The 27,964-nt window shown below is 41.5% G+C and overlaps 2 protein-coding genes across 4 annotated transcripts in view; both read right to left on the reverse strand.

The window, feature by feature from the left end:
• The window catches only part of LOC117965878 (zinc finger protein 501-like), a 628,111-nt gene that overhangs the window by 285,154 nt on the left and 314,993 nt on the right, over positions 1-27,964 (reverse strand). The window lies entirely within an intron of this gene.
• On the reverse strand, positions 708-27,824 carry LOC131722012 (gastrula zinc finger protein XlCGF26.1-like). Of its 3 annotated transcripts, XM_059015539.1 has the most exons (4): positions 27,423-27,607; positions 21,913-22,036; positions 8,151-10,121; positions 708-7,251 (listed from the first exon to the last, which is right to left on the reverse strand). In XM_059015539.1, the coding sequence occupies exons 3-4, from the start codon at positions 10,084-10,086 to the stop codon at positions 7,226-7,228; spliced, it is 1,962 nt and encodes a 653-aa protein (XP_058871522.1). In that variant the 5' UTR covers positions 10,087-10,121; positions 21,913-22,036; positions 27,423-27,607; the 3' UTR covers positions 708-7,225. The 3 variants fall into 3 exon arrangements, with proteins under 3 accessions (XP_058871522.1, XP_058871520.1, XP_058871521.1); XM_059015537.1 differs by having other exon boundaries at positions 708-10,121; positions 27,423-27,824; XM_059015538.1 differs by lacking the exon at positions 27,423-27,607 and adding an exon at positions 23,103-23,154 and having other exon boundaries at positions 708-10,121.

Consider the following 27,964-nt stretch of genomic DNA (forward strand, 5'->3'; position numbering starts at 1 on the left):
CGGCGAGCGCCGTATTTGTTATTGTTTTGATTAAATGACGGCGTAGCCGGTTTGTTTTGTTTAGCCCCATCCACAACATAATTAATTAAAACTCGTGCAGAAGGTGGCCATCTCCCGAATGAATTAAGTGATTTAATTTGTTGCTAATCGGGAGATGGTCACCTGTTATAAAAAGCCTGCATCTCTCTAGCTCGTGGTGGGTGTTGTAGGTGCGGAGAGAGCAAGACGGAGATTGGAAACGAAACTAAAAGAAAATAACATAGGAACAGTGAAGGCAAGCTGCCCAGTCTGACCTGTGTTTGATTTATTTTGTGTTCGTGATTTGTTTTTGTTTACCCTTTTATTTTGCTCTGTTTGAATATTTTATTTATTTTTTGTTTGCTTTAAATAAAATGGCGCCCGCGCCACTGCACCATACCTTTTTGTTTTTGTTGTCCCTTCTTCTGCCGTGACGTCACCACTCAGCCATTCCTGTCACAGTGACCTTAATGTTTTAAAGTAATGCTGGATTTTGTTTGTTGTTTTTCCCATTTCCGCATGCATGACATCCCTGTACAGTGCAAACCTGTTTGAGGATCCATTGCTCCTGATCCAATCTAAATCAATCTGCATGCTGTTTGGATTAATAGACTTCTCTTCTCTTAGACAGGCAGCACAAATAGTGGAGCCGAGCAGTAAAGCAATAAAGAAAAAACACTTCACAACAGTTCAGTGTAAAATCAATGCAAAGTTTATTAGTGGCTTCTGAATAGTGAAATGTGTAAAGGTGTTCTCTTTTAATAGCATGATCTACACTTCACACTGTCTTACAGGATGCAATTGATACACAATATATAAAGCTTTAAACATTCTACTGTAATGGCAGTGCTGATATATATGTACAGCTCAGACAAAAGTTTAGCATCACCTAGAATTTGTTGGTATAGTTAAAAACAAAACAAAAAAAAACAACTATATGAACATAATTCAGAACTTTTATTTAACATTGTGAAATCAAAGAAACTACACAAGGATATCACAAGTGTCTACTGGATGCCATAATAGTAGTACAGTACTTCATCATAGATTTCAAAATGTCACTTTTTCATTCAGTATATGGAAAACTACAAAGCAGTGTGTAATTCAATGTGTTCATGTAACATTATTCAGCAGATTTCATTCGAATTTATGAAGCAAAATTAGTTCATTCCACAGAGTGAGGCAAAACCTTTAGCCAGAGTTGTAGTCTATTTCTAATAGACTTATCTGTGCTTTTTAATACGTAAAGTGAAAATGTCTAAATTGCAACACAATGAATGCAAAGAGATTCTGAGTCCTAATAAATTCATAGAAAAAAAATGTAAAAACAATAAAACAGTGTTATGCGTATAAGGTTTATCATCTTGTTATCTGATCTAAAACAAAACCCCTGAGTCGTGGGCCAGGCTTGTTCTCAGCTGCGTCCCCAGTGTGTTCAAAGCCCAGCTCAGGACACTGGAAATGCAGCTGAACTCACACACTGAGAACAAGCAGGCAGCAGAGAAGACTGAGCCCACACTCCAGGGCTTACATCATGATACACTAGCAAAGGAATTCCATTTCTCATTTCATGAAGACTGAGCCCACACTCCAGGGCTTACATCATGAGACACTAGCAAAGGAATTCCATTTCTCATTTCATGAAGACTGAGCCCACACTCCAGGGCTTACATCATGATACACTAGCAAAGGAATTCCATTTCTCATTTCATGAAGACTGAGCACACACTCCAGGGCTTACATCATGATACACTAGCAAAGGAATTCCATTTCTCATTTCATGAAGACTGAGCCCACACTCCAGGGCTTACATCATGATACACTAGCAAAGGAATTCCATTTCTCATTTCATGAAGACTGAGCCCACACTCCAGGGCTTACATCATGATACACTAGCAAAGGAATTCCATTTCTCATTTCATGAAGACTGAGCCCACACTCCAGGGCTTACATCATGAGACACTAGCAAAGGAATTCCATGATACAGAGGGAATCCCATTTCTCATTTCATGAAGACTGAGCCCACACTCCAGGGCTTACATCATGATACACTAGCAAAGGAATTCCATTTCTCATTTCATGAAGACTGAGCCCACACTACAGGGCTTACATCATGAGACACTAGCAAAGGAATTCCATTTCTCATTTCATGAAGACTGAGCCCACACTCCAGGGCTTACATCATGATACACTAGCAAAGGAATTCCATTTCTCATTTCATGAAGACTGAGCCCACACTCCAGGGCTTACATCATGAGACACTAGCAAAGGAATTCCATTTCTCATTTCATGAAGACTGAGCCCACACTCCAGGGCTTACATCATGAGACACTAGCAAAGGAATTCCATTTCTCATTTCATGAGGACTGAGCCCACACTCCAGGGCTTACATCATGATACACTAGCAAAGGAATTCCATGATACAGAGGGAATCCCATTTCTCATTTCATGAAGACTGAGCCCACACTCCAGGGCTTACATCATGATACACTAGCAAAGGAATTCCATTTCTCATTTCATGAAGACTGAGCCCACACTACAGGGCTTACATCATGAGACACTAGCAAAGGAATTCCATTTCTCATTTCATGAAGACTGAGCCCACACTCCAGGGCTTACATCATGATACACTAGCAAAGGAATTCCATTTCTCATTTCATGAAGACTGAGCCCACACTCCAGGGCTTACATCATGATACACTAGCAAAGGAATTCCATTTCTCATTTCATGAAGACTGAGCCCACACTACAGGGCTTACATCATGAGACACTAGCAAAGGAATTCCATTTCTCATTTCATGAAGACTGAGCCCACACTCCAGGGCTTACATCATGATACACTAGCAAAGGAATTCCATTTCTCATTTCATGAAGACTGAGCCCACACTCCAGGGCTTACATCATGAGACACTAGCAAAGGAATTCCATTTCTCATTTCATGAAGACTGAGCCCACACTCCAGGGCTTACATCATGAGACACTAGCAAAGGAATTCCATTTCTCATTTCATGAGGACTGAGCCCACACTCCAGGGCTTACATCATGATACACTAGCAAAGGAATTCCATGATACAGAGGGAATCCCATTTCTCATTTCATGAAGACTGAGCCCACACTCCAGGGCTTACATCATGATACACTAGCAAAGGAATTCCATTTCTCATTTCATGAAGACTGAGCCCACACTACAGGGCTTACATCATGAGACACTAGCAAAGGAATTCCATTTCTCATTTCATGAAGACTGAGCCCACACTCCAGGGCTTACATCATGATACACTAGCAAAGGAATTCCATTTCTCATTTCATGAAGACTGAGCCCACACTACAGGGCTTACATCATGAGACACTAGCAAAGGAATTCCATTTCTCATTTCATGAAGACTGAGCCCACACTCCAGGGCTTACATCATGATACACTAGCAAAGGAATTCCATTTCTCATTTCATGAAGACTGAGCCCACACTCCAGGGCTTACATCATGATACACTAGCAAAGGAATTCCATTTCTCATTTCATGAAGACTGAGCCCACACTACAGGGCTTACATCATGAGACACTAGCAAAGGAATTCCATTTCTCATTTCATGAAGACTGAGCCCACACTCCAGGGCTTACATCATGATACACTAGCAAAGGAATTCCATTTCTCATTTCATGAAGACTGAGCCCACACTCCAGGGCTTACATCATGAGACACTAGCAAAGGAATTCCATTTCTCATTTCATGAAGACTGAGCCCACACTCCAGGGCTTACATCATGAGACACTAGCAAAGGAATTCCATTTCTCATTTCATGAGGACTGAGCCCACACTCCAGGGCTTACATCATGATACACTAGCAAAGGAATTCCATGATACAGAGGGAATCCCATTTCTCATTTCATGAAGACTGAGCCCACACTCCAGGGCTTACATCATGATACACTAGCAAAGGAATTCCATTTCTCATTTCATGAAGACTGAGCCCACACTCCAGGGCTTACATCATGATACACTAGCAAAGGAATTCCATTTCTCATTTCATGAAGACTGAGCCCACACTCCAGGGCTTACATCACGAGACACTAGCAAAGGAATTCCATTTCTCATTTCATGAGGACTGAGCCCACACTCCAGGGCTTACATCATGATACACTAGCAAAGGAATTCCATTTCTCATTTCATGAAGACTGAGCCCACACTCCAGGGCTTACATCATGAGACACTAGCAAAGGAATTCCATGATACAGAGGGAATCCCATTTCTCATTTCATGAAGACTGAGCCCACACTCCAGGGCTTACATCATGATACACTAGCAAAGGAATTCCATTTCTCATTTCATGAAGACTGAGCCCACACTCCAGGGCTTACATCATGATACACTAGCAAAGGAATCCCATTTCTCATTTCATGAAGACTGAGCCCACACTCCAGGGCTTACATCATGAGACACTAGCAAAGGAATTCCATTTCTCATTTCATGAAGACTGAGCCCACACTCCAGGGCTTACATCATGATACACTAGCAAAGGAATTCCATGACACAGAGGTAATCCCATTTCTCATTTCACAAAGCCTCTAAGAACAATTCTATAATTGAGAGTTTAGAGTTTTATCTAGATTGATTAGTTCTCGTATAAAACCTATTTAATTGATGTTTTACACGATTGAGGATTTACTATGAACCCACATACACACTCTAGACACAAGGAATGTTTCATCAATAGTAGTATTGTATTCAGAGCACAAATATTAAACAGAAATCACAAAAGTCATTAAGTCAATCTCTTGGTTTTCTAAGCATAACAGTCATAAAGTCAAAGCTCTCAGCCTGCGTTAAAGCAGCTAGCAGGGCCAGTGAAATATGACACTGCTTACACTCACACACACACATACAGCCTAAACTGAAATGGTTCAGACAATCTTACAATAGATCACACTAAAGCTTACTAATAGTAAATTGTTTAACGATATAGCAAGATTACTTTAAAATACATTCTTCATCCAACTATGAGATAGATTACTTATTGTTACTTAATCAAGTTTCACTAAAACGTTATTTCACACACAAGGTGTGCAAACTAAACAATTAACATTTCAATTGTACGTGATAGTGTTACAATTAATTAATTTAGTTTCATGAGAGGAAAACGCAACTGGAACTATACTGGCTTACAGCAAACTCAGTCTCTCTGCATTTGCTCGTTTACTAGCTTGCCTTCCCTTTTTGGGTCGTGTTCTCAGTCAGAGTCCTGGAGTTGCAGCTTGGCATAGCAGAGTGACAGCAATTAGTTTAGCAATCAAAGTGGAGCACAACATGTTTAGTTTTGCTTGAATATTTATAGCATTTCTCTATGCTAGGTTGCTATCTGCATTGGTCATTTGTTCATCTTGCACCTTAAAACTCAGTCCTTTGATGTTTAATGTCCTTTTCCGCTAGGACATCGATGCTTTATGTCTTCCTCGCACCAAACCGCTTCTTGTTGCCGCTGTGAATTATCTGTACAGAATTCAACTGTCCTTTCAGCCTAATCCAGTCCAGATGCCACCCAGCCCTGCTCACCTAGTTCAGGGGTCACACAGTTCAGTGTGTCTGCAGGAAAGGAGCCCTTTTTCTTCAAGACACAGAGATTGCATTAATCTGTCCAGTTACATTTATAATACACTTTCATGTATTAATATCATCTTCAGGGAATATTCACCACAAGCAGCAGCATCTTCCCCTCTTTCAATGTCTCTCTTGGGTTTGTTCAGTTCCACTGCAGATCTGTATCTCAGGAATCAATGGCAGTTTAAACAATGAGAAACCTTTTACATACAGAGGTAATGGAAACATAATAATGTGCCCTTTATACACACAGATACTGGAAAACATACAGGAACTCAAACTCAATGTCAATGAAATCCTTTATAAATAACTAAGCCTGCCTTTGGATGTACTGCATTGTCACTCTAATGATATCATACTGATACACAATACAAGCAAACAAGCCATATTTTGCCCAAAAGGAATAAACAGCTAATGGTGATTCCACAAAAGCACCAGCTATCTTTCTGTCAAACAGTCTGAGGCAACTTCACTCTGCAGATTGTTTATATCAATTATTCATAAACTGTATAACTATGAATGTAGTAATGATGGTAATGTTGTAGCATGTATGTATTGCAGATTTGAGTAAATGCAACTTTTATGACTCTTTTACTTGCAAACCTTTCATGCTTTACAGTATATTTATACAGCTCTAATATTGTGGGTCTGTCATAATTGCACACACAGCAATTTACACAATAAAAATGATAGGAATTGTATTTCAATCCCACTGCATTGAAGCAGGGCTCCAGTATACAACAAGCTTGGAGGTTCTCAGTACTTAAAGGGTGCATAAGGACCTTTTTATTTGATTGTGTCGCATGTTCCCATGTGTTGCTACAACTGCTTACGGAAGGTGTGTGTATTGTTTAATTTGTTGTTTTATTTTTATATTTTGACCACTTTTTTAAACTTTTAAATTGCATTCACTGCCTCAAGGACCTCTCAGAACTACATTTCCCATCATCCTCCTGCTCATTGGTAAATTCATCTCAGTTACATATGTGAGCAGGAGGAGGATGGGAAATGTAGTTCTGAGAGGTCCATGTAGGTACATGGGAAGCCATCTTGAGGCAGTGAATGCAATTTAAAAGTTTAAAAAAGTGGTCAAAATGTATAAAAAAATGAAAACAATACACACCGTACGTAAACACATGGGAACATGTAACACAATAAAATAAAAGGTCTGTATGTGCCCTTTAAACACTCAAAGCAGTCAAGTTCATTCAAACCCAAAACAGCACTTGCTCCAGTGCAAAGTTTGCACCATGTGAAATAAAAAAAAGAAAAAAAGGTTGTTTCAGCTTGTGCTTGCACTGGTGCAATAGCTTACAGACCATTCTAGTAATATGAAGGGCACACTGCTGCCACACCCATGAAGAGATTTTTAGTTTTAGTTTCTTATAAATAATTCACTTCTGTTCTCACCGACACTGGTACAGTAATGGTATTTTAAAAATATGATGTGTTATCGGCAACGTTGTTTAATGTGTTCACAGAAACAAGCTTGGCATAAATCCTCACAGCATGATAAGTGAGATTAATTTCCAATGCAGTTCATTCTGAAAGAATGGGTCTGTCTCCTTCAGTTTGACATGCTCCCCTTCTCAGTGTCTCTGGATTCAGGCTGGCTCACTCCTGGGGACCCCCTTCATTTACTGCAGGGTGAGAGAGAGAGACAAGGAATCAGACAGCTCTCCACACACTCAAGCAAGCAGGGTGGAGAGGTGAGGGACTGGGAGAGGAGGGAGGCTGGATCCAGTGTGAATTCGCTGGTGTGTTTTTAGTGTTCCTGACTGCCTAAAGCTCTCCCCACATTCAACACAATGATACGGCTTCTCTCCAGTGTGACTGCGCTGGTGTGTTTTTAGTGTTCCTGACTGCCTAAAGCTCTCCCCACATTCAAGACAGTGATACGGCTTCTCTCCAGTGTGACTGCGCTGGTGTGTTTTTAGTGTTCCTGACTGCCTAAAGCTCTCCCCACATTCAACACAATGATACGGCTTCTCTCCAGTGTGACTGCGCTGGTGTGTTTTTAGTGTTCCTGACTGCCTAAAGCTCTCCCCACATTCAACACAATGATACGGCTTCTCTCCAGTGTGAATGCGCTGGTGTTCTTTTAGTGTTCCTGACTGCCTAAAGCTCTCCCCACATTCAACACAATGATACGGCTTCTCTCCAGTGTGACTGCGCTGGTGTTTATTTAGGTTTCCTGACTGCCTAAAGCTCTCCCCACATTCAACACAATGATACGGCTTCTCTCCAGTGTGACTGCGCTGGTGTGTTTTTAGTGTTCCTGACTGCCTAAAGCTCTCCCCACATTCAACACAATGATACGGCTTCTCTCCAGTGTGACTGCGCTGGTGTTTATTTAGGTTTCCTGACTGCCTAAAGCTCTCCCCACATTCAACACAATGATACGGCTTCTCTCCAGTGTGACTGCGCTGGTGTTTATTTAGGTTTCCTGACTGCCTAAAGCTCTCCCCACATTCAACACAGTGATACGGCTTCTCTCCAGTGTGACTGCGCTGGTGTTTATTTAGGTTTCCTGACTCACTGAAGCTCTCTCCACATTCAACACAGTGATACGGCTTCTCTCCAGTGTGAATTCGCTGGTGTTTTTTTAATTTTTCTTTGTCAGTGAAGCTCTTTCCACATTCAATACATTGATATGGCTTCTCTCCAGTGTGAATGCGCTGGTGTATTTTTAGTTTTCCTGACACATTGAAGCTCTTCCCACAGTCAGTACAGTGGTGTGGCTTCTCTCCGGTGTGAATTCTCTGATGTTTTTCTAGTTTTCCTTTGTTAGTGAAGCTCTCTCCACATTCAATACATTGATATGGCTTCTCTCTAGTGTGAAGTCGCTGGTGTGTTTTTAGGTTTCCTGACGCATTGAAGCACTTCCCACATTCAGTACATTGATACGGCTTCTCTCCAGTGTGAATTCGCTGGTGTTTGTTTAGTGTTCCTTTGTCAATGAAGCGCTTTCCACATTCAGTACATTGATACGGCTTCTCTCTAGTGTGAAGTCGCTGGTGTGTTTTTAGGTTTCCTGACGCATTGAAGCACTTCCCACATTCAGTACATTGATACGGCTTCTCTCCAGTGTGAATTCGCTGGTGTTTGTTTAGTGTTCCTTTCTCAGTGAAGCGCTTTCCACATTCAGTACATTGATACGGCTTCTCTCTAGTGTGAAATCGATGGTGTCTTTTTAGGCTTCCTAACACAGTGAAACTCTTCCCACATTCAATACACTGATACAGCTTCTCTCCAGTGTGAATTAGCTGGTGTTTGTTTCGAGTTCCTTTGTCAGTGAAGCGCTTTCCACATTCAGTACATTGATACGGCTTCTCTCCAGTGTGAATTCGCTGGTGTTTTTTTAGGTTTCCTGACGCACTAAAGCTCTTCCCACATTCAGTACATTGATACGGCTTCTCTCCAGTGTGAATTCGCTGGTGTTTGTTTAGTTTTCCTTTCTCAGTGAAGCTTTTCCCACATTCAGTACATTGATATGGCTTCTCTCCAGTGTGAAGTCGCTGGTGTCTTTTTAGGCTTCCTGACGCATTGAAGCACTTCCCACATACAGTACATTGATACGGCTTCTCTCCAGTGTGAAGTCGCTGGTGTCTTTTTAGGACTGCTAACTCACGGAAGCTCTTTCCACATTCAGTACAGTGGTGCGGCTTCTCTCCAGTGTGACTCTGCTGGTGTGTTTTTAGGCTTCCTGGCTTGCTGAAGCTCTGCCCACATTTATTACACTGATGTAATATCTTTGGCCAGGATATATTTTCTGTATCCTTAAACAAGTCAACAGATTCCCCTTCAATGTGGACAGGCTCCAGTTCAGTCTCTTCTTTAATGTGGACAGGCTCCAGTTCAGTCTCTTCTTTAATGTGGACAGGCTCCAGTTCAGCCTCTTCTTTAATGTGGACAGGCTCCAGTTCAGTCTCCTCTTTCATGTGCACAGGCTCCAGTTCAGTCTCTTCTTTAATGTGGACAGGCTCCAGTTCAGCCTCTTCCTCTTTAATGTGGACAGGCTCCAGTTCAGTCTCTTCTTCTTTAATGTGGACAGGCTCCAGTTCAGTCTCCTCTTTCATGTGCACAGGCTCCAGTTCAGTCTCTTCTTTAATGTGGACAGGCTCCAGTTCAGTCTCTTCCTCTTTAATGTGGACAGGCTCCAGTTCAGTCTCTTCTTCTTTAATGTGGACAGGCTCCAGTTCAGTCTCTTCTTCTTTAATGTGGACAGGCTCCAGTTCAGTCTCTTCTTTAATGTGGACAGGCTCCAGTTCAGTCTCTTCTTTAATGTGGACAGGCCCCAGTTCAGTCTCTTCTTTAATGTGGACAGACTCCAGTTCAGTCTCTTCTTTCATGTGGACAGGCTCCAGTTCAGTCTCTTCTTTCATGTGGACAGGCTCCAGTTCAGTCTCTTCTTTCATGTGGACAGGCTGCAGTTCAGGCATCTCCTGTTTAATGCAGATAGGTACCAACTCCATCTTTGTTCCTTGGCTTTCACCAGGATAAGGCAGTCCTGAAAGCAGAAAATGAAATGAAGTATTACGATCTGTTCTCTATCGGTGTGTTTACACTTACAGCTCGGACCTGAACTGACTCAGGGTCTGTGAATGTGTGGGTTGTAGTGAGTAGTGAAAGGGTGATGCAGGTGCTCCAGACAAGGACAAACCCAAAGTTCACGGTTCAAGTTCCTTTTTATTTCTTGAACAAAAATTAAATAATAAAGCTGGCTCTACCCAGCAATGGGTATTGCCAGCATCAAAACAAGGGGTTGCAGTCCCTTAATAATAATCACAAAAACCACAAACACAACACAAACACAGTCACGTCTCTGGACAGTGCGTGCTCGTAGTGCAGGTGCGGTGCTGGAAACAGCGATGCTTGATTAAGTGCAGGTGCGGTGAAGTCCGGGTGAATCGCTGGGCCCAGACTGCAGCTCCCAGATTTGCAGTCCATTTATTAAGTGCGTGTCAGGCACGTCAGGTCCAATTTATTTTCACATGCACAGTTAATTTTAGACGTGCTGTTTAAAAATATTTTTTTTCCCCAGTCAAACGGGTTTAAAAGGCCCTGCATATCAACAAAGCACTCATTAGGCATCTCCAGCCCCGCCCCACCCTTTCGTTTGCTATAGCTTTCACATATGCTAATAAATAAATAAATAATAATAATAATAATAATAATAATAATAATAATAATAATAATAGTCGTACATACCGATCAATCATCTCCTGATCACTCATTTTATCACCAAACTCCTCAATAACGTGATCCAAGTCATTATTTTATTACTATAACATCTCAAAAAAGCTCTGCAAATGTCCGTAATATTCTCTGTGCGCTGATACAGTATCAGTCAGCTTGTTTCCTTATGATTGCCCCTATCCGATGCCAGGGGCAAGTATGACTATTCATGAGATACGTCCTTTTTTTTATTTTTATCGGCTTGTCTCGGCTCCTGTCGCTCCCACTCGGCCATTGAATGGTTTTCTCGGCTTTTTCCGGAGAAAAAACGACTAGAAACCCGTTATTTGTGTTTTTTTGATGATGTCGGACAGGGTCCGACATTGGACCGGATAGGAATAATTGCAATGTCCGACCAGGTCCGACATAGGACCGCAAAGGGTTAATTATTCTGAGAATGATAAGAGACACACGGTTGCAAAACAAACACAAAGCACTTAACCCTCGCTCCAAACAGTCCTCGTTTCCTCCCATCAACCACAACAAAGGAACCGATTATGACATCACATCCCCCTAAGGTACCCTCAGCCCCGCCCCCTCCGATAGCTAGTTCAATCACGTCTCTTCCAATTCATGAATGAAACTTTGCTTACCGTACTAGGGCGGGGACTCCTGGTACCGTGACGCCATCCCTTTCCTGAATGGCCGGCTTCCGACTGCCCCCGGAATGAACTGCCGAAACATTCAGTACGGGGCACGCAATTCCTGCTGTACAGTGCTCTCACAGGTCGAGAGGGAGATTGTTGATTCAGATTCATTCGTGCTTTGTCACAGGGTCTATCAGATTAAGATTCCTATCATTTGAGCCCCTGTTTACACTTGAGCACAGACCTAGGCTGGCTTTGGCCCCGTATGCGCGCACATAGCCCCTGAACTGCAGTGCGTGCCCGATGACATCATATCAACCACCCCTTGTGTGAAGACATTTCCCCTCCCAGAACACAGAGGCGGAAGTGTTTAAATCAACAGCAAGCCTGTCATTTGTGTGTTTCTACTCCAAGGTGGTCATTCCGTGCCAATTAAGATTTCATTCTGTCATCAGAAATGGAGCGGAGCATTGAGAACATGCAAATCAGATGTTTCAAGAAACAGGTGTTATTGTCTTCATTTACACATCTGTCTGACAACTCGTCTCACATGGAAATGTAAACAGTAACTCCCATGTATTTTCTTACCCATGACAAGTATTCCAAGGACACAGAGAAAGCAGGCAGGTGGCAGAGCGTTCAGCTTCAGAGCCCCACAGGTGTGGAATGATCTGCCTCGATTTGGAAGGGAGGCACCATCTCCTGCTGCTTTTAACCCTTCCGCTCCGGTGAACATTCTACCTGTTTGAGGTCTGACTGACAGAACGTGACTTTCGACTTGTGTATCAGGATCATTTTACACCAAATTGTTTGATGGCTGCGTAATGTGAAGAAGTTCAACATCAGACAGATCTGACAACTCATCAACACTTTCTGTAATAAAAATTAAAGTTTTCTTTTGGGTCAGTGTGACAGAAACACAGTGATTCTTGGTGGTAAATCTCCCTCTTGACCTGTCAGTGCGATAAGTAGCGAGAACAGAGTTGTACCTTGGACGGGCTGGCCCGACAGTTCTTTCCCAGGGTTCAAGGGCCAGCTAGAAAGGGGGTGGAACTCCGGTTAATTAACTCATTGACCTGGAAGGGAAAAGACGTGGCAGTCGCAGATTGGAGGGGCAGCTGCACTTGTTTACCAAGGGGTCATGTGTGACGGCATGAATGGGGACGGAGAATCGCAATCTGTTCCTTCGCTTTGGTTACGAGAAAATAACCTGGAAGGACCTGTGCAGTATCGTGATAACTTAACGTGAGTGTTTTATTTTGCCTATAATTGTTGTTGTATTAATAGATGGCTAACACATTCCAGAGCTGTTGCCAAGGGCCAGCACAAAACCTGGAACAGCACTGCACTATTGTCACTGATAAACCTGTACAACCCACCACGAGCACTACAGCACGCACCCAGGACTGGTGACCGTGTATTTATATTGTAGGAGGGATACTTGTGTGTTTTATTTGAGACTGCAAACCCGTTATTATTTACCCCGTGCTCTACACATTGCTGTGTATTGCCAGGGATCATTATTTGGTCACCAGACCTGGATTGTTAAAAATAAATTACTTTCAACTGGATTACAAATCTCTGTCTGATAATTACACACCACATCACTCCTGCACCTGTACACTGCAAACCACTTTGCCACAGTCGGTAAGCATTCTTGGTACTGTAAAGCAAAGCAATTTAGTCTGCTCTCCAGTAATGCTGCACTTTAAAATCATGGTATATACCAGTCATCTAAACTGAAACCTAAGATACTGAAATGCTGCACCTCATAATAAAATGTATTTCTCTTGGGCTGGGGCTTCAGTGCAATGCATTTTGATTGGACGGTCATCTCTGATGTTTATCCTGTGAATATTTCACGACAGTTAATATTTTGTTTTCTGGTAAGCTTGTACTTGTGATCGCCAAATCTCCAGACAGAGAAAAAAATAAATAAACTAACTCATCTAGCTTTCTGTCTAACTACTTTTGTTTTGAAAGTATATAAAACCATCCCTGATTGGTTGTTGGAGCCTTTGGAGATGTCAGTCATTTGGTAAACAACCAATGGTTGTTTAAAACACCTTAAAATGGGCGTCTACCGTCACCATGACATCATCGTTCACATGTGAATGATTTATAGCAGCTGTTTTGCTGTTTTTTGGACCAGGTAGGAATGAATAGTCAGATAGTTTTCAAAATGGTTTCATGTGGGTACAACCGGGTACAACCGGCATTAAAATTTTTGAAAATCCAGTATTGCACCAAATATAGCCTTGCAGCCAAATAATATTTCTCAAGAGCAGGCAAGGATAGCCCTCCTAGTTTAGAGAGAGAGAGTCTCCTTTTCTTTATTCTGGGCTGGGAACCCTCCATAGACAATCTACCCAGCAGACAGATTGGCAGCATTTTCCAGTTCAGCATCTTCTACTATTAATTCTAATTATTATCCTGATTATTGGCAGCCTAAAACTTAGTTCCAATCTTCACATAATAAAATGATTTACATGCAAATAAACATTTTCCCATCCAACTAACAGTATGATTTTTCAAGCAGGTAGGTCATTTATTTACAAGTTCCCTAACAATCCAATTATTATATAATGATGTAACTGCTGTCAGCTGCTTTTGTACATGTCAAACTACTGAAACTTACAGAAATATCATTAAAATAGCACTTTCACCCTTTGCAGGAAATGAAATCACCGAGCAAATTTTCAGAAACTCGCTCATATCACTAACAATCTTATATGAGACATTATTCTTGAAATGTTTCTTTGTAATGGCTTATCCCACAAGGTTGAGATTAAATGTTGGGGCCATTTACAAAAAATGCATATTAAATACAGAACAGTAAAACATTGCAATACAACCGCCTATTATAATCCTGTTGAGTGCTTGAAACACTGATGAAAGTCATTCTACACATCATATATTATTATTACTACTATTATTATTATTATTATTATTATTATTATTATTATTATTATTATTATTATTATTATTATTATTATTATTATTATTATTATTAATTCTAAGCTCTCTGCATAAATCAGTGACCATCAGGACAAAGCTAAACGAAAGCCAGAGAGTGTTTCACTTTACAACACAACGGAGTATGGTGTGGATGTACTTGATCAAATAGCACGGCAGTATTCTATCAAAGGTGGTTCTCGCAGGTGACCTGTGGCTGTTTTTTTATGTTTTGGACCTGGCTTTTGTTTTGTACAAGAAGTGCACCGGGAACACAATCTCCCGGAGGAACTTCATTCTGCAGCTAGACCTGGAGCTGCGGCAGAAACATTTTGATCAGAGAAGTGCAATCCGGCTTGCAAATGCCCCTCAACCTTCAGCCAGCGCTGCACCCACTGGCACACGAAGGAAAAGACAAGGCCAGGCTGCTAAATGCAACAGAAACAAAACACTGGAAGCCTGCGCCCGTTGTGAACAGGCAGTCTGTGGCACATGCACTGGTAACGTTGAAAAGTGTGTTTTCTGTGTGGATTGTACTAATTAGACAGCTGTAATAGATGTGCCTTTGAACTCTGTTTCCCTCAAAGCGCATTCATGTCGCTTGTTATGTTATATTTTTGTTTTATTTTTAGAACTAGTTATTTATTTTTTATAATTTTGTATGTGCATACAACTTTCTACACCTGTTTACACAGTAGTTTATTGTGTAATGTGTATTACAGTTTTCATATTTATGTATATGTGATATACAGTGTTTTTGCTGTGCAAATGTTATTAACTGATGGGAGAATGAAGCGAGATGACAGTGTAACTGATGAAAGTACAGCAGGGTTATTAACTGATGGGAGAATGAAGCGAGAAGACAGTGTAACTGATGAAATTACAGCAGGGTTATTAACTGATGGGAGAATGAAGCGAGATGACAGTGTAACTGATGAAAGTACAGCAGGGTTATTAACTGATGGGAGAATGAAGCGAGATGACAGTGTAACTGATGAAAGTACAGCAGGGTTATTAACTGATGGGAGAATGAAGCGAGATGACAGTGTAACTGATGAAAGTACAGCAGGGTTATTAACTGATGGGAGAATGAAGCGAGATGACAGTGTAACTGATGAAAGTACAGCAGGGTTATTAACTGATGGGAGAATGAAGTGAGATGACCGTGTAACTGATGAAAGTACAGCAGGGTTATTAACTGATGGGAGAATGAAGCGAGATGACAGTGTAACTGATGAAAGTACAGCAGGGTTATTAACTGATGGGAGAATGAAGCGAGATGACAGTGTAACTGCTGAAAGTACAGCAGGGTTATTAACTGATGGGAGAATGAAGTGAGATGACAGTGTATCTGATGAAAGTACAGCAGGGTTATTAACTGATGGGAGAATGAAGTGAGATGACAGTGTAACTGATGAAAGTACAGCAGGGTTATTAACTGATGGGAGAATGAAGTGAGATGACAGTGTAACTAATGAAAGTTCAGCAGGGTTATTAACTGATGGGAGAATGAAGCGAGATGACCGTGTAACTGATGAAAGTACAGCAGGGTTATTAACTGATGGGAGAATGAAGCGAGATGACAGTGTAACTGATGAAAGTACAGCAGGGTTATTAACTGATGGGAGAATGAAGTGAGATGACAGTGTATCTGATGAAAGTACAGCAGGGTTATTAACTGATGGGAGAATGAAGTGAGATGACAGTGTAACTGATGAAAGTACAGCAGGGTTATTAACTGATGGGAGAATGAAGCGAGATGACAGTGTAACTGATGAAAGTACAGCAGGGTTATTAACTGATGGGAGAATGAAGTGAGATGACCGTGTAACTGATGAAAGTACAGCAGGGTTATTAACTGATGGGAGAATGAAGCGAGATGACAGTGTAACTGATGAAAGTACAGCAGGGTTATTAACTGATGGGAGAATGAAGCGAGATGACAGTGTAACTAATGAAAGTACAGCAGGGTTATTAACTGATGGGAGAATGAAGCGAGATGACAGTGTAACTGATGAAAGTACAGCAGGGTTATTAACTGATGGGAGAATGAAGTGAGATGACAGTGTAACTAATGAAAGTAGAGCAGGGTTATTAACTGATGGGAGAATGAAGCGAGAAGACAGTGTAACTGATGAAAGTACAGCAGGGTTATTAACTGATGGGAGAATGAAGCGAGATGACAGTGTAACTGATGAAAGTACAGCAGGGTTATTAACTGATGGGAGAATGAAGCGAGAAGACAGTGTAACTGATGAAAGTACAGCAGGGTTATTAACTGATGGGAGAATGAGGTGAGATGACCGTGTAACTGATGAAAGTACAGCAGGGTTATTAACTGATGGGAGAATGAAGCGAGATGACAGTGTAACTGATGAAAGTACAGCAGGGTTATTAACTGATGGAAGAATGAAGTGAGATGACAGTGTAACTGATGAAAGTACAGCAGGGTTATTAACTGATGGGAGAATGAAGTGAGATGACAGTGTAACTGATGAAAGTACAGCAGGGTTATTAACTGATGGGAGAATGAAGCGAGATGACAGTGTAACTGATGAAAGTACAGCAGGGTTATTAACTGATGGGAGAATGAAGCGAGATGACCGTGTAACTGATGAAAGTACAGCAGGGTTATTAACTGATGGGAGAATGAAGTGAGATGACAGTGTAACTGATGAAAGTACAGCAGGGTTATTAACTGATGGGAGAATGAAGCGAGATGACAGTGTAACTAATGAAAGTACAGCAGGGTTATTAACTGATGGGAGAATGAAGCGAGATGACAGTGTAACTGATGAAAGTACAGCAGGGTTATTAACTGATGGGAGAATGAAGTGAGATGACAGTGTAACTGATGAAAGTACAGCAGGGTTATTAACTGATGGGAGAATGAAGCGAGATGACAGTGTAACTGATGAAAGTACAGCAGGGTTATTAACTGATGGAAGAATGAAGCGAGATGACCGTGTAACTGATGAAAGTACAGCAGGGTTATTAACTGATGGGAGAATGAAGCGAGATGACCGTGTAACTGATGAAAGTACAGCAGGGTTATTAACTGATGGGAGAATGAAGTGAGATGACAGTGTAACTGATGAAAGTACAGCAGGGTTATTAACTGATGGGAGAATGAAGTGAGATGACAGTGTAACTGATGAAAGTACAGCAGGGTTATTAACTGATGGGAGAATGAAGTGAGATGACAGTGTAACTGATGAAAGTACAGCAGGGTTATTAACTGATGGGAGAATGAAGTGAGATGACAGTGTAACTGATGAAAGTACAGCAGGGTTATTAACTGATGGGAGAATGAAGTGAGATGACAGTGTAACTGATGAAAGTACAGCAGGGTTATTAACTGATGGGAGAATGAAGTGAGATGACAGTGTAACTGATGAAAGTACAGCAGGGTTATTAATGTACTGGAAACCAGCACTGGCCACGTTTACCAGCTCACTGCTTAGTCTGGAAATAAAGAAAATAAAAATGTACCTACCCACCCGATTTTTTCTTCCAGCGTAACCCGAACTACACTTTATTTGGCCTAACTTGTTGTATTTATGACAAAAATGAGCAGGTTTTGTTTACATGTTGCATTTACTTCAGAAAATGAATACAAAGACTAACGCAGTACAGCTGTGCCGCGTTATACCGCCCCCTTTTATACCGACCCCCTCGCATACCGCCAGCTATTCTATTTGAACAAATGTCACCAATATAAAACAGTGCTATTTGTACCCGTTATATCACCACCCACCAACTTCCCAAGCCAAGCAAACGCAAATATAAGCATTGTAGTTTCCCTCATTGTAGCGCCAGCGAAATAATCACGGCCAATTAAAACAACAAAGTCATGCAGTTATCATTTGACTCGCTTTCCTAATTCGTTGTTAACTGAACGTTCATACCGATGTCATCAACACTCCCGCTCCCAAAGCAAAACAGAAAGTACAACATGGCGAGTCGACCCTACATTTAACACCAGAGCAATAGAAACAAATCTGCATGCATGCGTCTGAAAATGAGAAAGCAAGTCAGCAAGACATCGCAAATGTTTTCTCTCCTAAGTGAGGCACATACTGTTAATCGAAGGACAATTAGAGACATTCTAATGGATAAAAACAAATGGCTTACCTTGATGGAACGGGTTGATTTGTTTAACCTGATAAAGGCTTGACGCAGTCTAAAACAAGTGACTATTATAAACCACAGTAAATGTTAAAAACAAAGTCCTGGAAGGGGTTTGTTTGTTTACGTGCAGGTTTTGTATAAATGAAGGCTGACTTGAACTAAAGCATCGGTTTAGGAAACAGCAGGAGTTTTTTTTTTTTTACATTGTTTAAAAAAATGGTTTGCCTGCACATATTCAACAGGTTTTTTAACTTTAAAAAAGAATGCTGTTGAGCTTAAATTGCTCTGTAATGGTGCTATGAAGAGGGTTGACTGTATTATACTGTGTGCTGGACAGCAATTTACACATTTGTTTTCTAACAGTCACACAAAAATAACACATTGCATTTGTATAAGTAAAAACAATGCTGCAGAAAAAAACATCTATAATGTGACATGGACTTGTATAGCCACTTGCTGTCTAGCACTGTATATCATAACCTCTACCTGCACTGTACAGTAGAAAAGAAACACAGTCTAGGCAATGTGAACTACAACAGTGGTCATTCCATTCTTATTGTAAGCATACACTGCTTCAAAATGAAGCACAGCTTCAACTGTTCACTTCATCAAAAACAAAAAGATCTCATGAAAATAACCGCTTACAAAATACAGACAAACTTGAATTTGTTACTAAACAAGACGGCACAGTGATCAATTACAGCTTCAAAAAGCCACAGAACACACCTGCAAACAATGAGATTGAGCAAGACACACAATTATAAATAATTATAATTATTATTATTTTAAACCATCAATGTTATTTAGGATTCAATCTATTGTTTTTTTAAGCATCAGAACAATATTCTACTCGCAGTTCCTCGTTGGATTTAATGCAGCATCAAGTCTGTTCTGCTGCACACAACTCGCTATCCTATTGTTGTCTTCAGATATTAAAAATCCAAACACGGCGCTTTAGAGACATATTTACTGCAGGATGATCACACAATACACAGCACTGGTAAAATGAGTGTCTCAATGTTCTTGCATCATTAGTAAGCATGCCTGAGCAAACATTAAATTCTGTGCTGGAAGAAATTCAATCATGTATATGGGTGTACATTATCAGCTAAAATAACACACACTGCAGATAGCCGATTGTGTGTGTGTTTATTCCCTCTTATCGGTGCCATGCAGACAGGCTCCCGATTATCAGAGCACCCCTATTATTAAATAAAAACATGTAAACTGGAACAGAAATAAGAAATAAAAGCTTCTTGAAGTGCGTCCTGAATGGTTATAATAACGAGATGCAAAGTGAAATGCAAGTGCTTTGAATGAAGTGACTGAACTAACACGATGAGACTGCAGTTTAAAGGTACCTGTATTTTGTTGATCTTACAGTAAATCAATGAAATGTGCGTGTTTCAGCACATTGCCACCAACTGTCATTTTAACATTTTACTATGGAGGGGCGTTAACATGAACAGAAAAATTTAAGACCAGCAGATGACAGAAAACACTTTAATCCCCATTAAGATGAGCGACATGATTGTTTGGTCTTGAGATCTGTTTATATGGTCTCATGACAATGTGCTCTGATGCCCTTCAGTGATTTCAATTAATATTTAGCTTGTGCATGATAAGACATGGGATTACTCTGCAATCTCATCAAGCTTACTACCAGTCACATCCAGAACTGTCACGTCCATGACGCTAATCTGGGCACTTACTATTAAGAAAGGGGCAACATTTTTATTCCAGAACATACATTTTAAAAAATTAGCTTTGCAGAGAAAGTTTGAACAAAATATATAATGTAGTATCCAACTTTTATAGAATCTTTACCAAGAAAATGTGATGGCTGTGACATTTGGTTTAATTTAAACACCATTATTTTGAATCACTAAAATATTTTCCTTCATCCCAAGAAAATGTAATATTAGTAACTGGGCAGCAGTGTGGAGTAGTGGTCAGGGCTCTGGACTCTTGACCGGAGGGTCATGGGTTCAATCCCAGGTGGGGGACACTGCTGCTGTGTCCTTGAGCAAGATACTTTACCTAGATTGCTAACCCAGTAAAAACCAACTGTATAAATGGGTAACTGTATGTAAAAAAAATAATGTGATATCTTGTAACAATTGTAAGTCGCCCTGGATAAGGGCATCTGCTAAGAATTAAATAACAATAATAATAACAACTTGGTATTACATACCCAGAGTCAAAATGTGACTTATTTACAAATGTGTGACTAAAACATTCATCTACCATTGATAGCTACAGTGTATGGAAGGCAGACTTCTGAAAATGTTGCTTTTTTAACAGTAATTTTAAATGCCTGTAAAGGCACAAAGAGAGCAATAATAATACAGCCTGCATTGACACACACCCTTCAGTACAAATACAGGGAGAGATGCTTTTGATAAATACAACTTTTTTTTTTTCATGGCCGTGGCACTTTCATGGAATTGTCCTTATAATGCTTTTACTTATTAAAAACAAGGCGAATTGTTTAGAATGTTACTGCAATTACTGATTTGAGGCACCTCTGTGTGCAGAGCAATAACTTGCATAGTATTGATTTGAGGCACCTCTGTGTGCAGAGCAATAACTTGCATAGTATTGATTTAAGACACCTCTGTGTGCAGAGCAATAACTTGCATAGTATTGATCTGAGGCACCTCTGTGTGCAGAGCAATAACTTGCATAGTATTGATCTGAGGCACCTCTGTGTGCAGAGCAATAACTTGCATAGTATTGACTTGAGGCACCTCTGTGTGCAGAGCAATAACTTGCATAGTATTGACTTGAGGCACCTCTGTGTGTACAGCAATAACTTGCATAGTATTGACTTGAGGCACCTCTGTGTGCAGAGCAATAACTTGCATAGTATTGATTTGAGGCACCTCTGTGTGTACAGCAATAACTTGCATAGTATTGATTTGAGGACACCTCTGTGTGCAGAGCAATAACTTGCATAGTATTGATTTGAGGCACCTCTGTGTGTACAGCAATAACTTGCATAGTATTGATTTGAGGCACCTCTGTGTGTACAGCAATAACTTGCACAGTACTGTTCACTTAAGAAACAGTCGGAAATGAGTCATGGAAAAGAGATCTACTGAAAAAATTAATTTAAAAGCAAGTGATCAGCCCCTTTTAATCTGTGACAATAACAGAGATTAATTGTACTGTAACGCGCATTCTTGTGCTAAACTCTTAGCCTTTCAGACACATTTCTTTCTGTAATATATTAAGCAACAATGTCACAATAATAAACAAAGCATTGCACACAATTACAATCCTGCCCAGTAACACACTGACTGCTCTGACACACTCAGTTACAATGAGACAATATAAACCCAGTATGAAGCTGATTGAAGTTGAATGAATAGAGAGAGAGACGCTTACTTCAGGTATTGTCAGTGGGGTGTGCAGCACGGCTCTAGTGCTCTAGTCACTCGCTCTGACCGTCTCCTCAGTGAATGTGTCCTTTCTGCTCTTCAGGTGAGAGCCGTTACCAGCCACTCCAAATCTGAAAATGTGTTGAAATGTTTAGTTTAGTTCAAGGAGAGCAGAGATTTTTTCTTTCACAATTCATATATTATTTGCTTCGGTTCACTTTCACAGATGTATACAGCACTATGAGATTACAGGAATACAGATTAGGTTACTGTGGAAGAGGCCGTTTATTTGGAGGGGGGAGTGGAGGGGGGGAAGGGGGAAGGGAGAAGGGAGAAGGGAGAAGGGGGGGGGGGGCACGATTACAGCACGAGAACTGCAGTGGAAAGAGCGGGAACAAAACTGTCCATCACACAGATGCACGACGGGAATGACAGGACCCGGATCAATACAAGATTAAGCGGGATAGAAAGCCAGTTTCCCATGCCTGTTCAGGTAAGTGTAAAACAATGGGATGTGCTCAGGATTCACGCTTTGGAAACCGCTCCTGTTACAATCTTAACGGTACACTTGAACCCACACTGCAGTCAGTGAAATAATAATTTGATACTGAAATATATATTTGATCTCTTTTTTAAATCATCGATTGCTAGGCTCTAACTTGCACGCTGTCTCAAGAACAGAAAAAAGCAAAAAAAAAAAAAAAAAATTCACGACAAAAATTGCGAGACCGCCAGACATTATTTACCCGCTAGATGTTTTCATAACGAGTTAAATTTGACACAGCCACGCCGCTTCACAAATACAACGCGCTCCTACCACACTACAACCCGGACCTTTCAAAATAATACAATATAACAGCGCTCTGTAGTTTATAAACACATTGTAGAGCTCCATGCAGACTCTCTCACCTCCTCTCTGCTCTCCCTCAGTGTCTGAACGGATAAAACAACGCGCTCCTACCACACTACAACCCGGACCTTTCAAAATAATACAATATAACAGCGCTCTGTAGTTTATAAACACATTGTAGAGCTCCATGCAGACTCTCTCACCTCCTCTCTGCTCTCCCTCAGTGTCTGAACGGATAAAACAACGCGCTCCTACCACACTACAACCCGGACCTTTCAAAATAATACAATATAACAGCGCTCTGTAGTTTATAAACACATTGTAGAGCTCCATGCAGACTCTCTCACCTCCTCTCTGCTCTCCCTCAGTGTCTGAACGGGTAAAACAACGCGCTCCTACCACACTACAACCCGGACCTTTCAAAATAATACAATATAACAGCGCTCTGTAGTTTATAAACACATTGTAGAGCTCCATGCAGACTCTCTCACCTCCTCTCTGCTCTCCCTCAGTGTCTGAACGGGTAAAACAACGCGCTCCTACCACACTACAACCCGGACCTTTCAAAATAATACAATATAACAGCGCTCTGTAGTTTATAAACACATTGTAGAGCTCCATGCAGACTCTCTCACCTCCTCTCTGCTCTCCCTCAGTGTCTGAACGGATAAAACAACGCGCTCCTACCACACTACAACCCGGACCTTTCAAAATAATACAATATAACAGCGCTCTGTAGTTTATAAACACATTGTAGAGCTCCATGCAGACTCTCTCACCTCCTCTCTGCTCTCCCTCAGTGTCTGAACGGATAAAACAACGCGCTCCTAGCACACTACAACCCGGACCTTTCAAAATAATACAATATAACAGCGCTCTGTAGTTTATAAACACATTGTAGAGCTCCATGCAGACTCTCTCACCTCCTCTCTGCTCTCCCTCAGTGTCTGAACGGATAAAACAACGCGCTCCTACCACACTACAACCCGGACCTTTCAAAATAATACAATATAACAGCGCTCTGTAGTTTATAAACACATTGTAGAGCTCCATGCAGACTCTCTCACCTCCTCTCTGCTCTCCCTCAGTGTCTGAACGGATAAAACAACGCGCTCCTACCACACTACAACCCGGACCTTTCAAAATAATACAATATAACAGCGCTCTGTAGTTTATAAACACATTGTAGAGCTCCATGCAGACTCTCTCACCTCCTCTCTGCTCTCCCTCAGTGTCTGAACGGATAAAACAACGCGCTCCTACCACACTACAACCCGGACCTTTCAAAATAATACAATATAACAGCGCTCTGTAGTTTATAAACACATTGTAGAGCTCCATGCAGACTCTCTCACCTCCTCTCTGCTCTCCCTCAGTGTCTGAACGGATAAAACAACGCGCTCCTACCACACTACAACCCGGACCTTTCAAAATAATACAATATAACAGCGCTCTGTAGTTTATAAACACATTGTAGAGCTCCATGCAGACTCTCTCACCTCCTCTCTGCTCTCCCTCAGTGTCTGAACGGATAAAACAACGCGCTCCTACCACACTACAACCCGGACCTTTCAAAATAATACAATATAACAGCGCTCTGTAGTTTATAAACACATTGTAGAGCTCCATGCAGACTCTCTCACCTCCTCTCTGCTCTCCCTCAGTGTCTGAACGGGTAAAACAACGCGCTCCTACCACACTACAACCCGGACCTTTCAAAATAATACAATATAACAGCGCTCTGTAGTTTATAAACACATTGTAGAGCTCCATGCAGACTCTCTCACCTCCTCTCTGCTCTCCCTCAGTGTCTGAACGGGTAAAACAACGCGCTCCTACCACACTACAACCCGGACCTTTCAAAATAATACAATATAACAGCGCTCTGTAGTTTATAAACACATTGTAGAGCTCCATGCAGACTCTCTCACCTCCTCTCTGCTCTCCCTCAGTGTCTGAACGGATAAAACAACGCGCTCCTACCACACTACAACCCGGACCTTTCAAAATAATACAATATAACAGCGCTCTGTAGTTTATAAACACATTGTAGAGCTCCATGCAGACTCTCTCACCTCCTCTCTGCTCTCCCTCAGTGTCTGAACGGATAAAACAACGCGCTCCTACCACACTACAACCCGGACCTTTCAAAATAATACAATATAACAGCGCTCTGTAGTTTATAAACACATTGTAGAGCTCCATGCAGACTCTCTCACCTCCTCTCTGCTCTCCCTCAGTGTCTGAACGGATAAAACAACGCGCTCCTACCACACTACAACCCGGACCTTTCAAAATAATACAATATAACAGCGCTCTGTAGTTTATAAACACATTGTAGAGCTCCATGCAGACTCTCTCACCTCCTCTCTGCTCTCCCTCAGTGTCTGAACGGATAAAACAACGCGCTCCTACCACACTACAACCCGGACCTTTCAAAATAATACAATATAACAGCGCTCTGTAGTTTATAAACACATTGTAGAGCTCCATGCAGACTCTCTCACCTCCTCTCTGCTCTCCCTCAGTGTCTGAACGGATAAAACAACGCGCTCCTACCACACTACAACCCGGACCTTTCAAAATAATACAATATAACAGCGCTCTGTAGTTTATAAACACATTGTAGAGCTCCATGCAGACTCTCTCACCTCCTCTCTGCTCTCCCTCAGTGTCTGAACGGATAAAACAACGCGCTCCTACCACACTACAACCCGGACCTTTCAAAATAATACAATATAACAGCGCTCTGTAGTTTATAAACACATTGTAGAGCTCCATGCAGACTCTCTCACCTCCTCTCTGCTCTCCCTCAGTGTCTGAACGGATAAAACAACGCGCTCCTACCACACTACAACCCGGACCTTTCAAAATAATACAATATAACAGCGCTCTGTAGTTTATAAACACATTGTAGAGCTCCATGCAGACTCTCTCACCTCCTCTCTGCTCTCCCTCAGTGTCTGAACGGATAAAACAACGCGCTCCTACCACACTACAACCCGGACCTTTCAAAATAATACAATATAACAGCGCTGTGTAGTTTATAAACACATTGTAGAGCTCCATGCAGACTCTCTCACCTCCTCTCTGCTCTCCCTCAGTGTCTGAACGGATAAAACAACGCGCTCCTACCACACTACAACCCGGACCTTTCAAAATAATACAATATAACAGCGCTCTGTAGTTTATAAACACATTGTAGAGCTCCATGCAGACTCTCTCACCTCCTCTCTGCTCTCCCTCAGTGTCTGAACGGATAAAACAACGCGCTCCTACCACACTACAACCCGGACCTTTCAAAATAATACAATATAACAGCGCTCTGTAGTTTATAAACACATTGTAGAGCTCCATGCAGACTCTCTCACCTCCTCTCTGCTCTCCCTCAGTGTCTGAACGGATAAAACAACGCGCTCCTACCACACTACAACCCGGACCTTTCAAAATAATACAATATAACAGCGCTCTGTAGTTTATAAACACATTGTAGAGCTCCATGCAGACTCTCTCACCTCCTCTCTGCTCTCCCTCAGTGTCTGAACGGATAAAACAACGCGCTCCTACCACACTACAACCCGGACCTTTCAAAATAATACAATATAACAGCGCTCTGTAGTTTATAAACACATTGTAGAGCTCCATGCAGACTCTCTCACCTCCTCTCTGCTCTCCCTCAGTGTCTGAACGGATAAAACAACGCGCTCCTACCACACTACAACCCGGACCTTTCAAAATAATACAATATAACAGCGCTCTGTAGTTTATAAACACATTGTAGAGCTCCATGCAGACTCTCTCACCTCCTCTCTGCTCTCCCTCAGTGTCTGAACGGATAAAACAACGCGCTCCTACCACACTACAACCCGGACCTTTCAAAATAATACAATATAACAGCGCTCTGTAGTTTATAAACACATTGTAGAGCTCCATGCAGACTCTCTCACCTCCTCTCTGCTCTCCCTCAGTGTCTGAACGGATAAAACAACGCGCTCCTACCACACTACAACCCGGACCTTTCAAAATAATACAATATAACAGCGCTCTGTAGTTTATAAACACATTGTAGAGCTCCATGCAGACTCTCTCACCTCCTCTCTGCTCTCCCTCAGTGTCTGAACGGATAAAACAACGCGCTCCTACCACACTACAACCCGGACCTTTCAAAATAATACAATATAACAGCGCTCTGTAGTTTATAAACACATTGTAGAGCTCCATGCAGACTCTCTCACCTCCTCTCTGCTCTCCCTCAGTGTCTGAACGGATAAAACAACGCGCTCCTACCACACTACAACCCGGACCTTTCAAAATAATACAATATAACAGCGCTCTGTAGTTTATAAACACATTGTAGAGCTCCATGCAGACTCTCTCACCTCCTCTCTGCTCTCCCTCAGTGTCTGAACGGATAAAACAACGCGCTCCTACCACACTACAACCCGGACCTTTCAAAATAATACAATATAACAGCGCTCTGTAGTTTATAAACACATTGTAGAGCTCCATGCAGACTCTCTCACCTCCTCTCTGCTCTCCCTCAGTGTCTGAACGGATAAAACAACGCGCTCCTACCACACTACAACCCGGACCTTTCAAAATAATACAATATAACAGCGCTGTGTAGTTTATAAACACATTGTAGAGCTCCATGCAGACTCTCTCACCTCCTCTCTGCTCTCCCTCAGTGTCTGAACGGGTCTGTCTCCCACAGGACGAGGAATATACCAATCACAAAATACAAACCGATCAGCGCGGTTTAACAATTCATCTAATATGAACCGCAAAGGAAATTGTGATACCGGGGATCTTTTAATAAAAAATGAATATGACTTTTAATTTTAACATCATAATCGAGCTGTTTGTAGCTCTATATTTTCCCAGTGAATATAATTTGAATTCAGGTAACCCCCTCCCTATGCCGGAGTTGGTATAGTCCTTTCTCTATCAGGCTGCAGCAGCGTCGATGCTGCGAGTTTCACGCAGATATATAATCTGTGTTTCGTGTAATTATATTGATATTTCCCGTCCTCTTCTTCCGAATGAGATGTTCAAACACTAACGCGATACCCCTGATAATGTTTTTTAGAAGTGTATTAGGTTAATTCAAGTTGAGCCCCGTTGTCACAAACAGATCCACAATGGCGCAGGCATGCTCGCAGTTTCATAGCTTTCTCTTCGCTAGTCTTGCAGGTTCAGGGCGTGTGAA

This window comes from Acipenser ruthenus, chromosome 50, assembly GCF_902713425.1.
Source record: "Acipenser ruthenus chromosome 50, fAciRut3.2 maternal haplotype, whole genome shotgun sequence".
NCBI classification, from domain to species: Eukaryota; Metazoa; Chordata; class Actinopteri; order Acipenseriformes; family Acipenseridae; genus Acipenser; species Acipenser ruthenus.

What these genes read in the sequence shown, in the direction of transcription:
- LOC131722012 (XM_059015537.1), bottom strand. Translation starts at nt 10,086, where the DNA reads ATGGAGTTGGTACCTATCTGCATTAAACAGGAGATGCCTGAACTGCAG.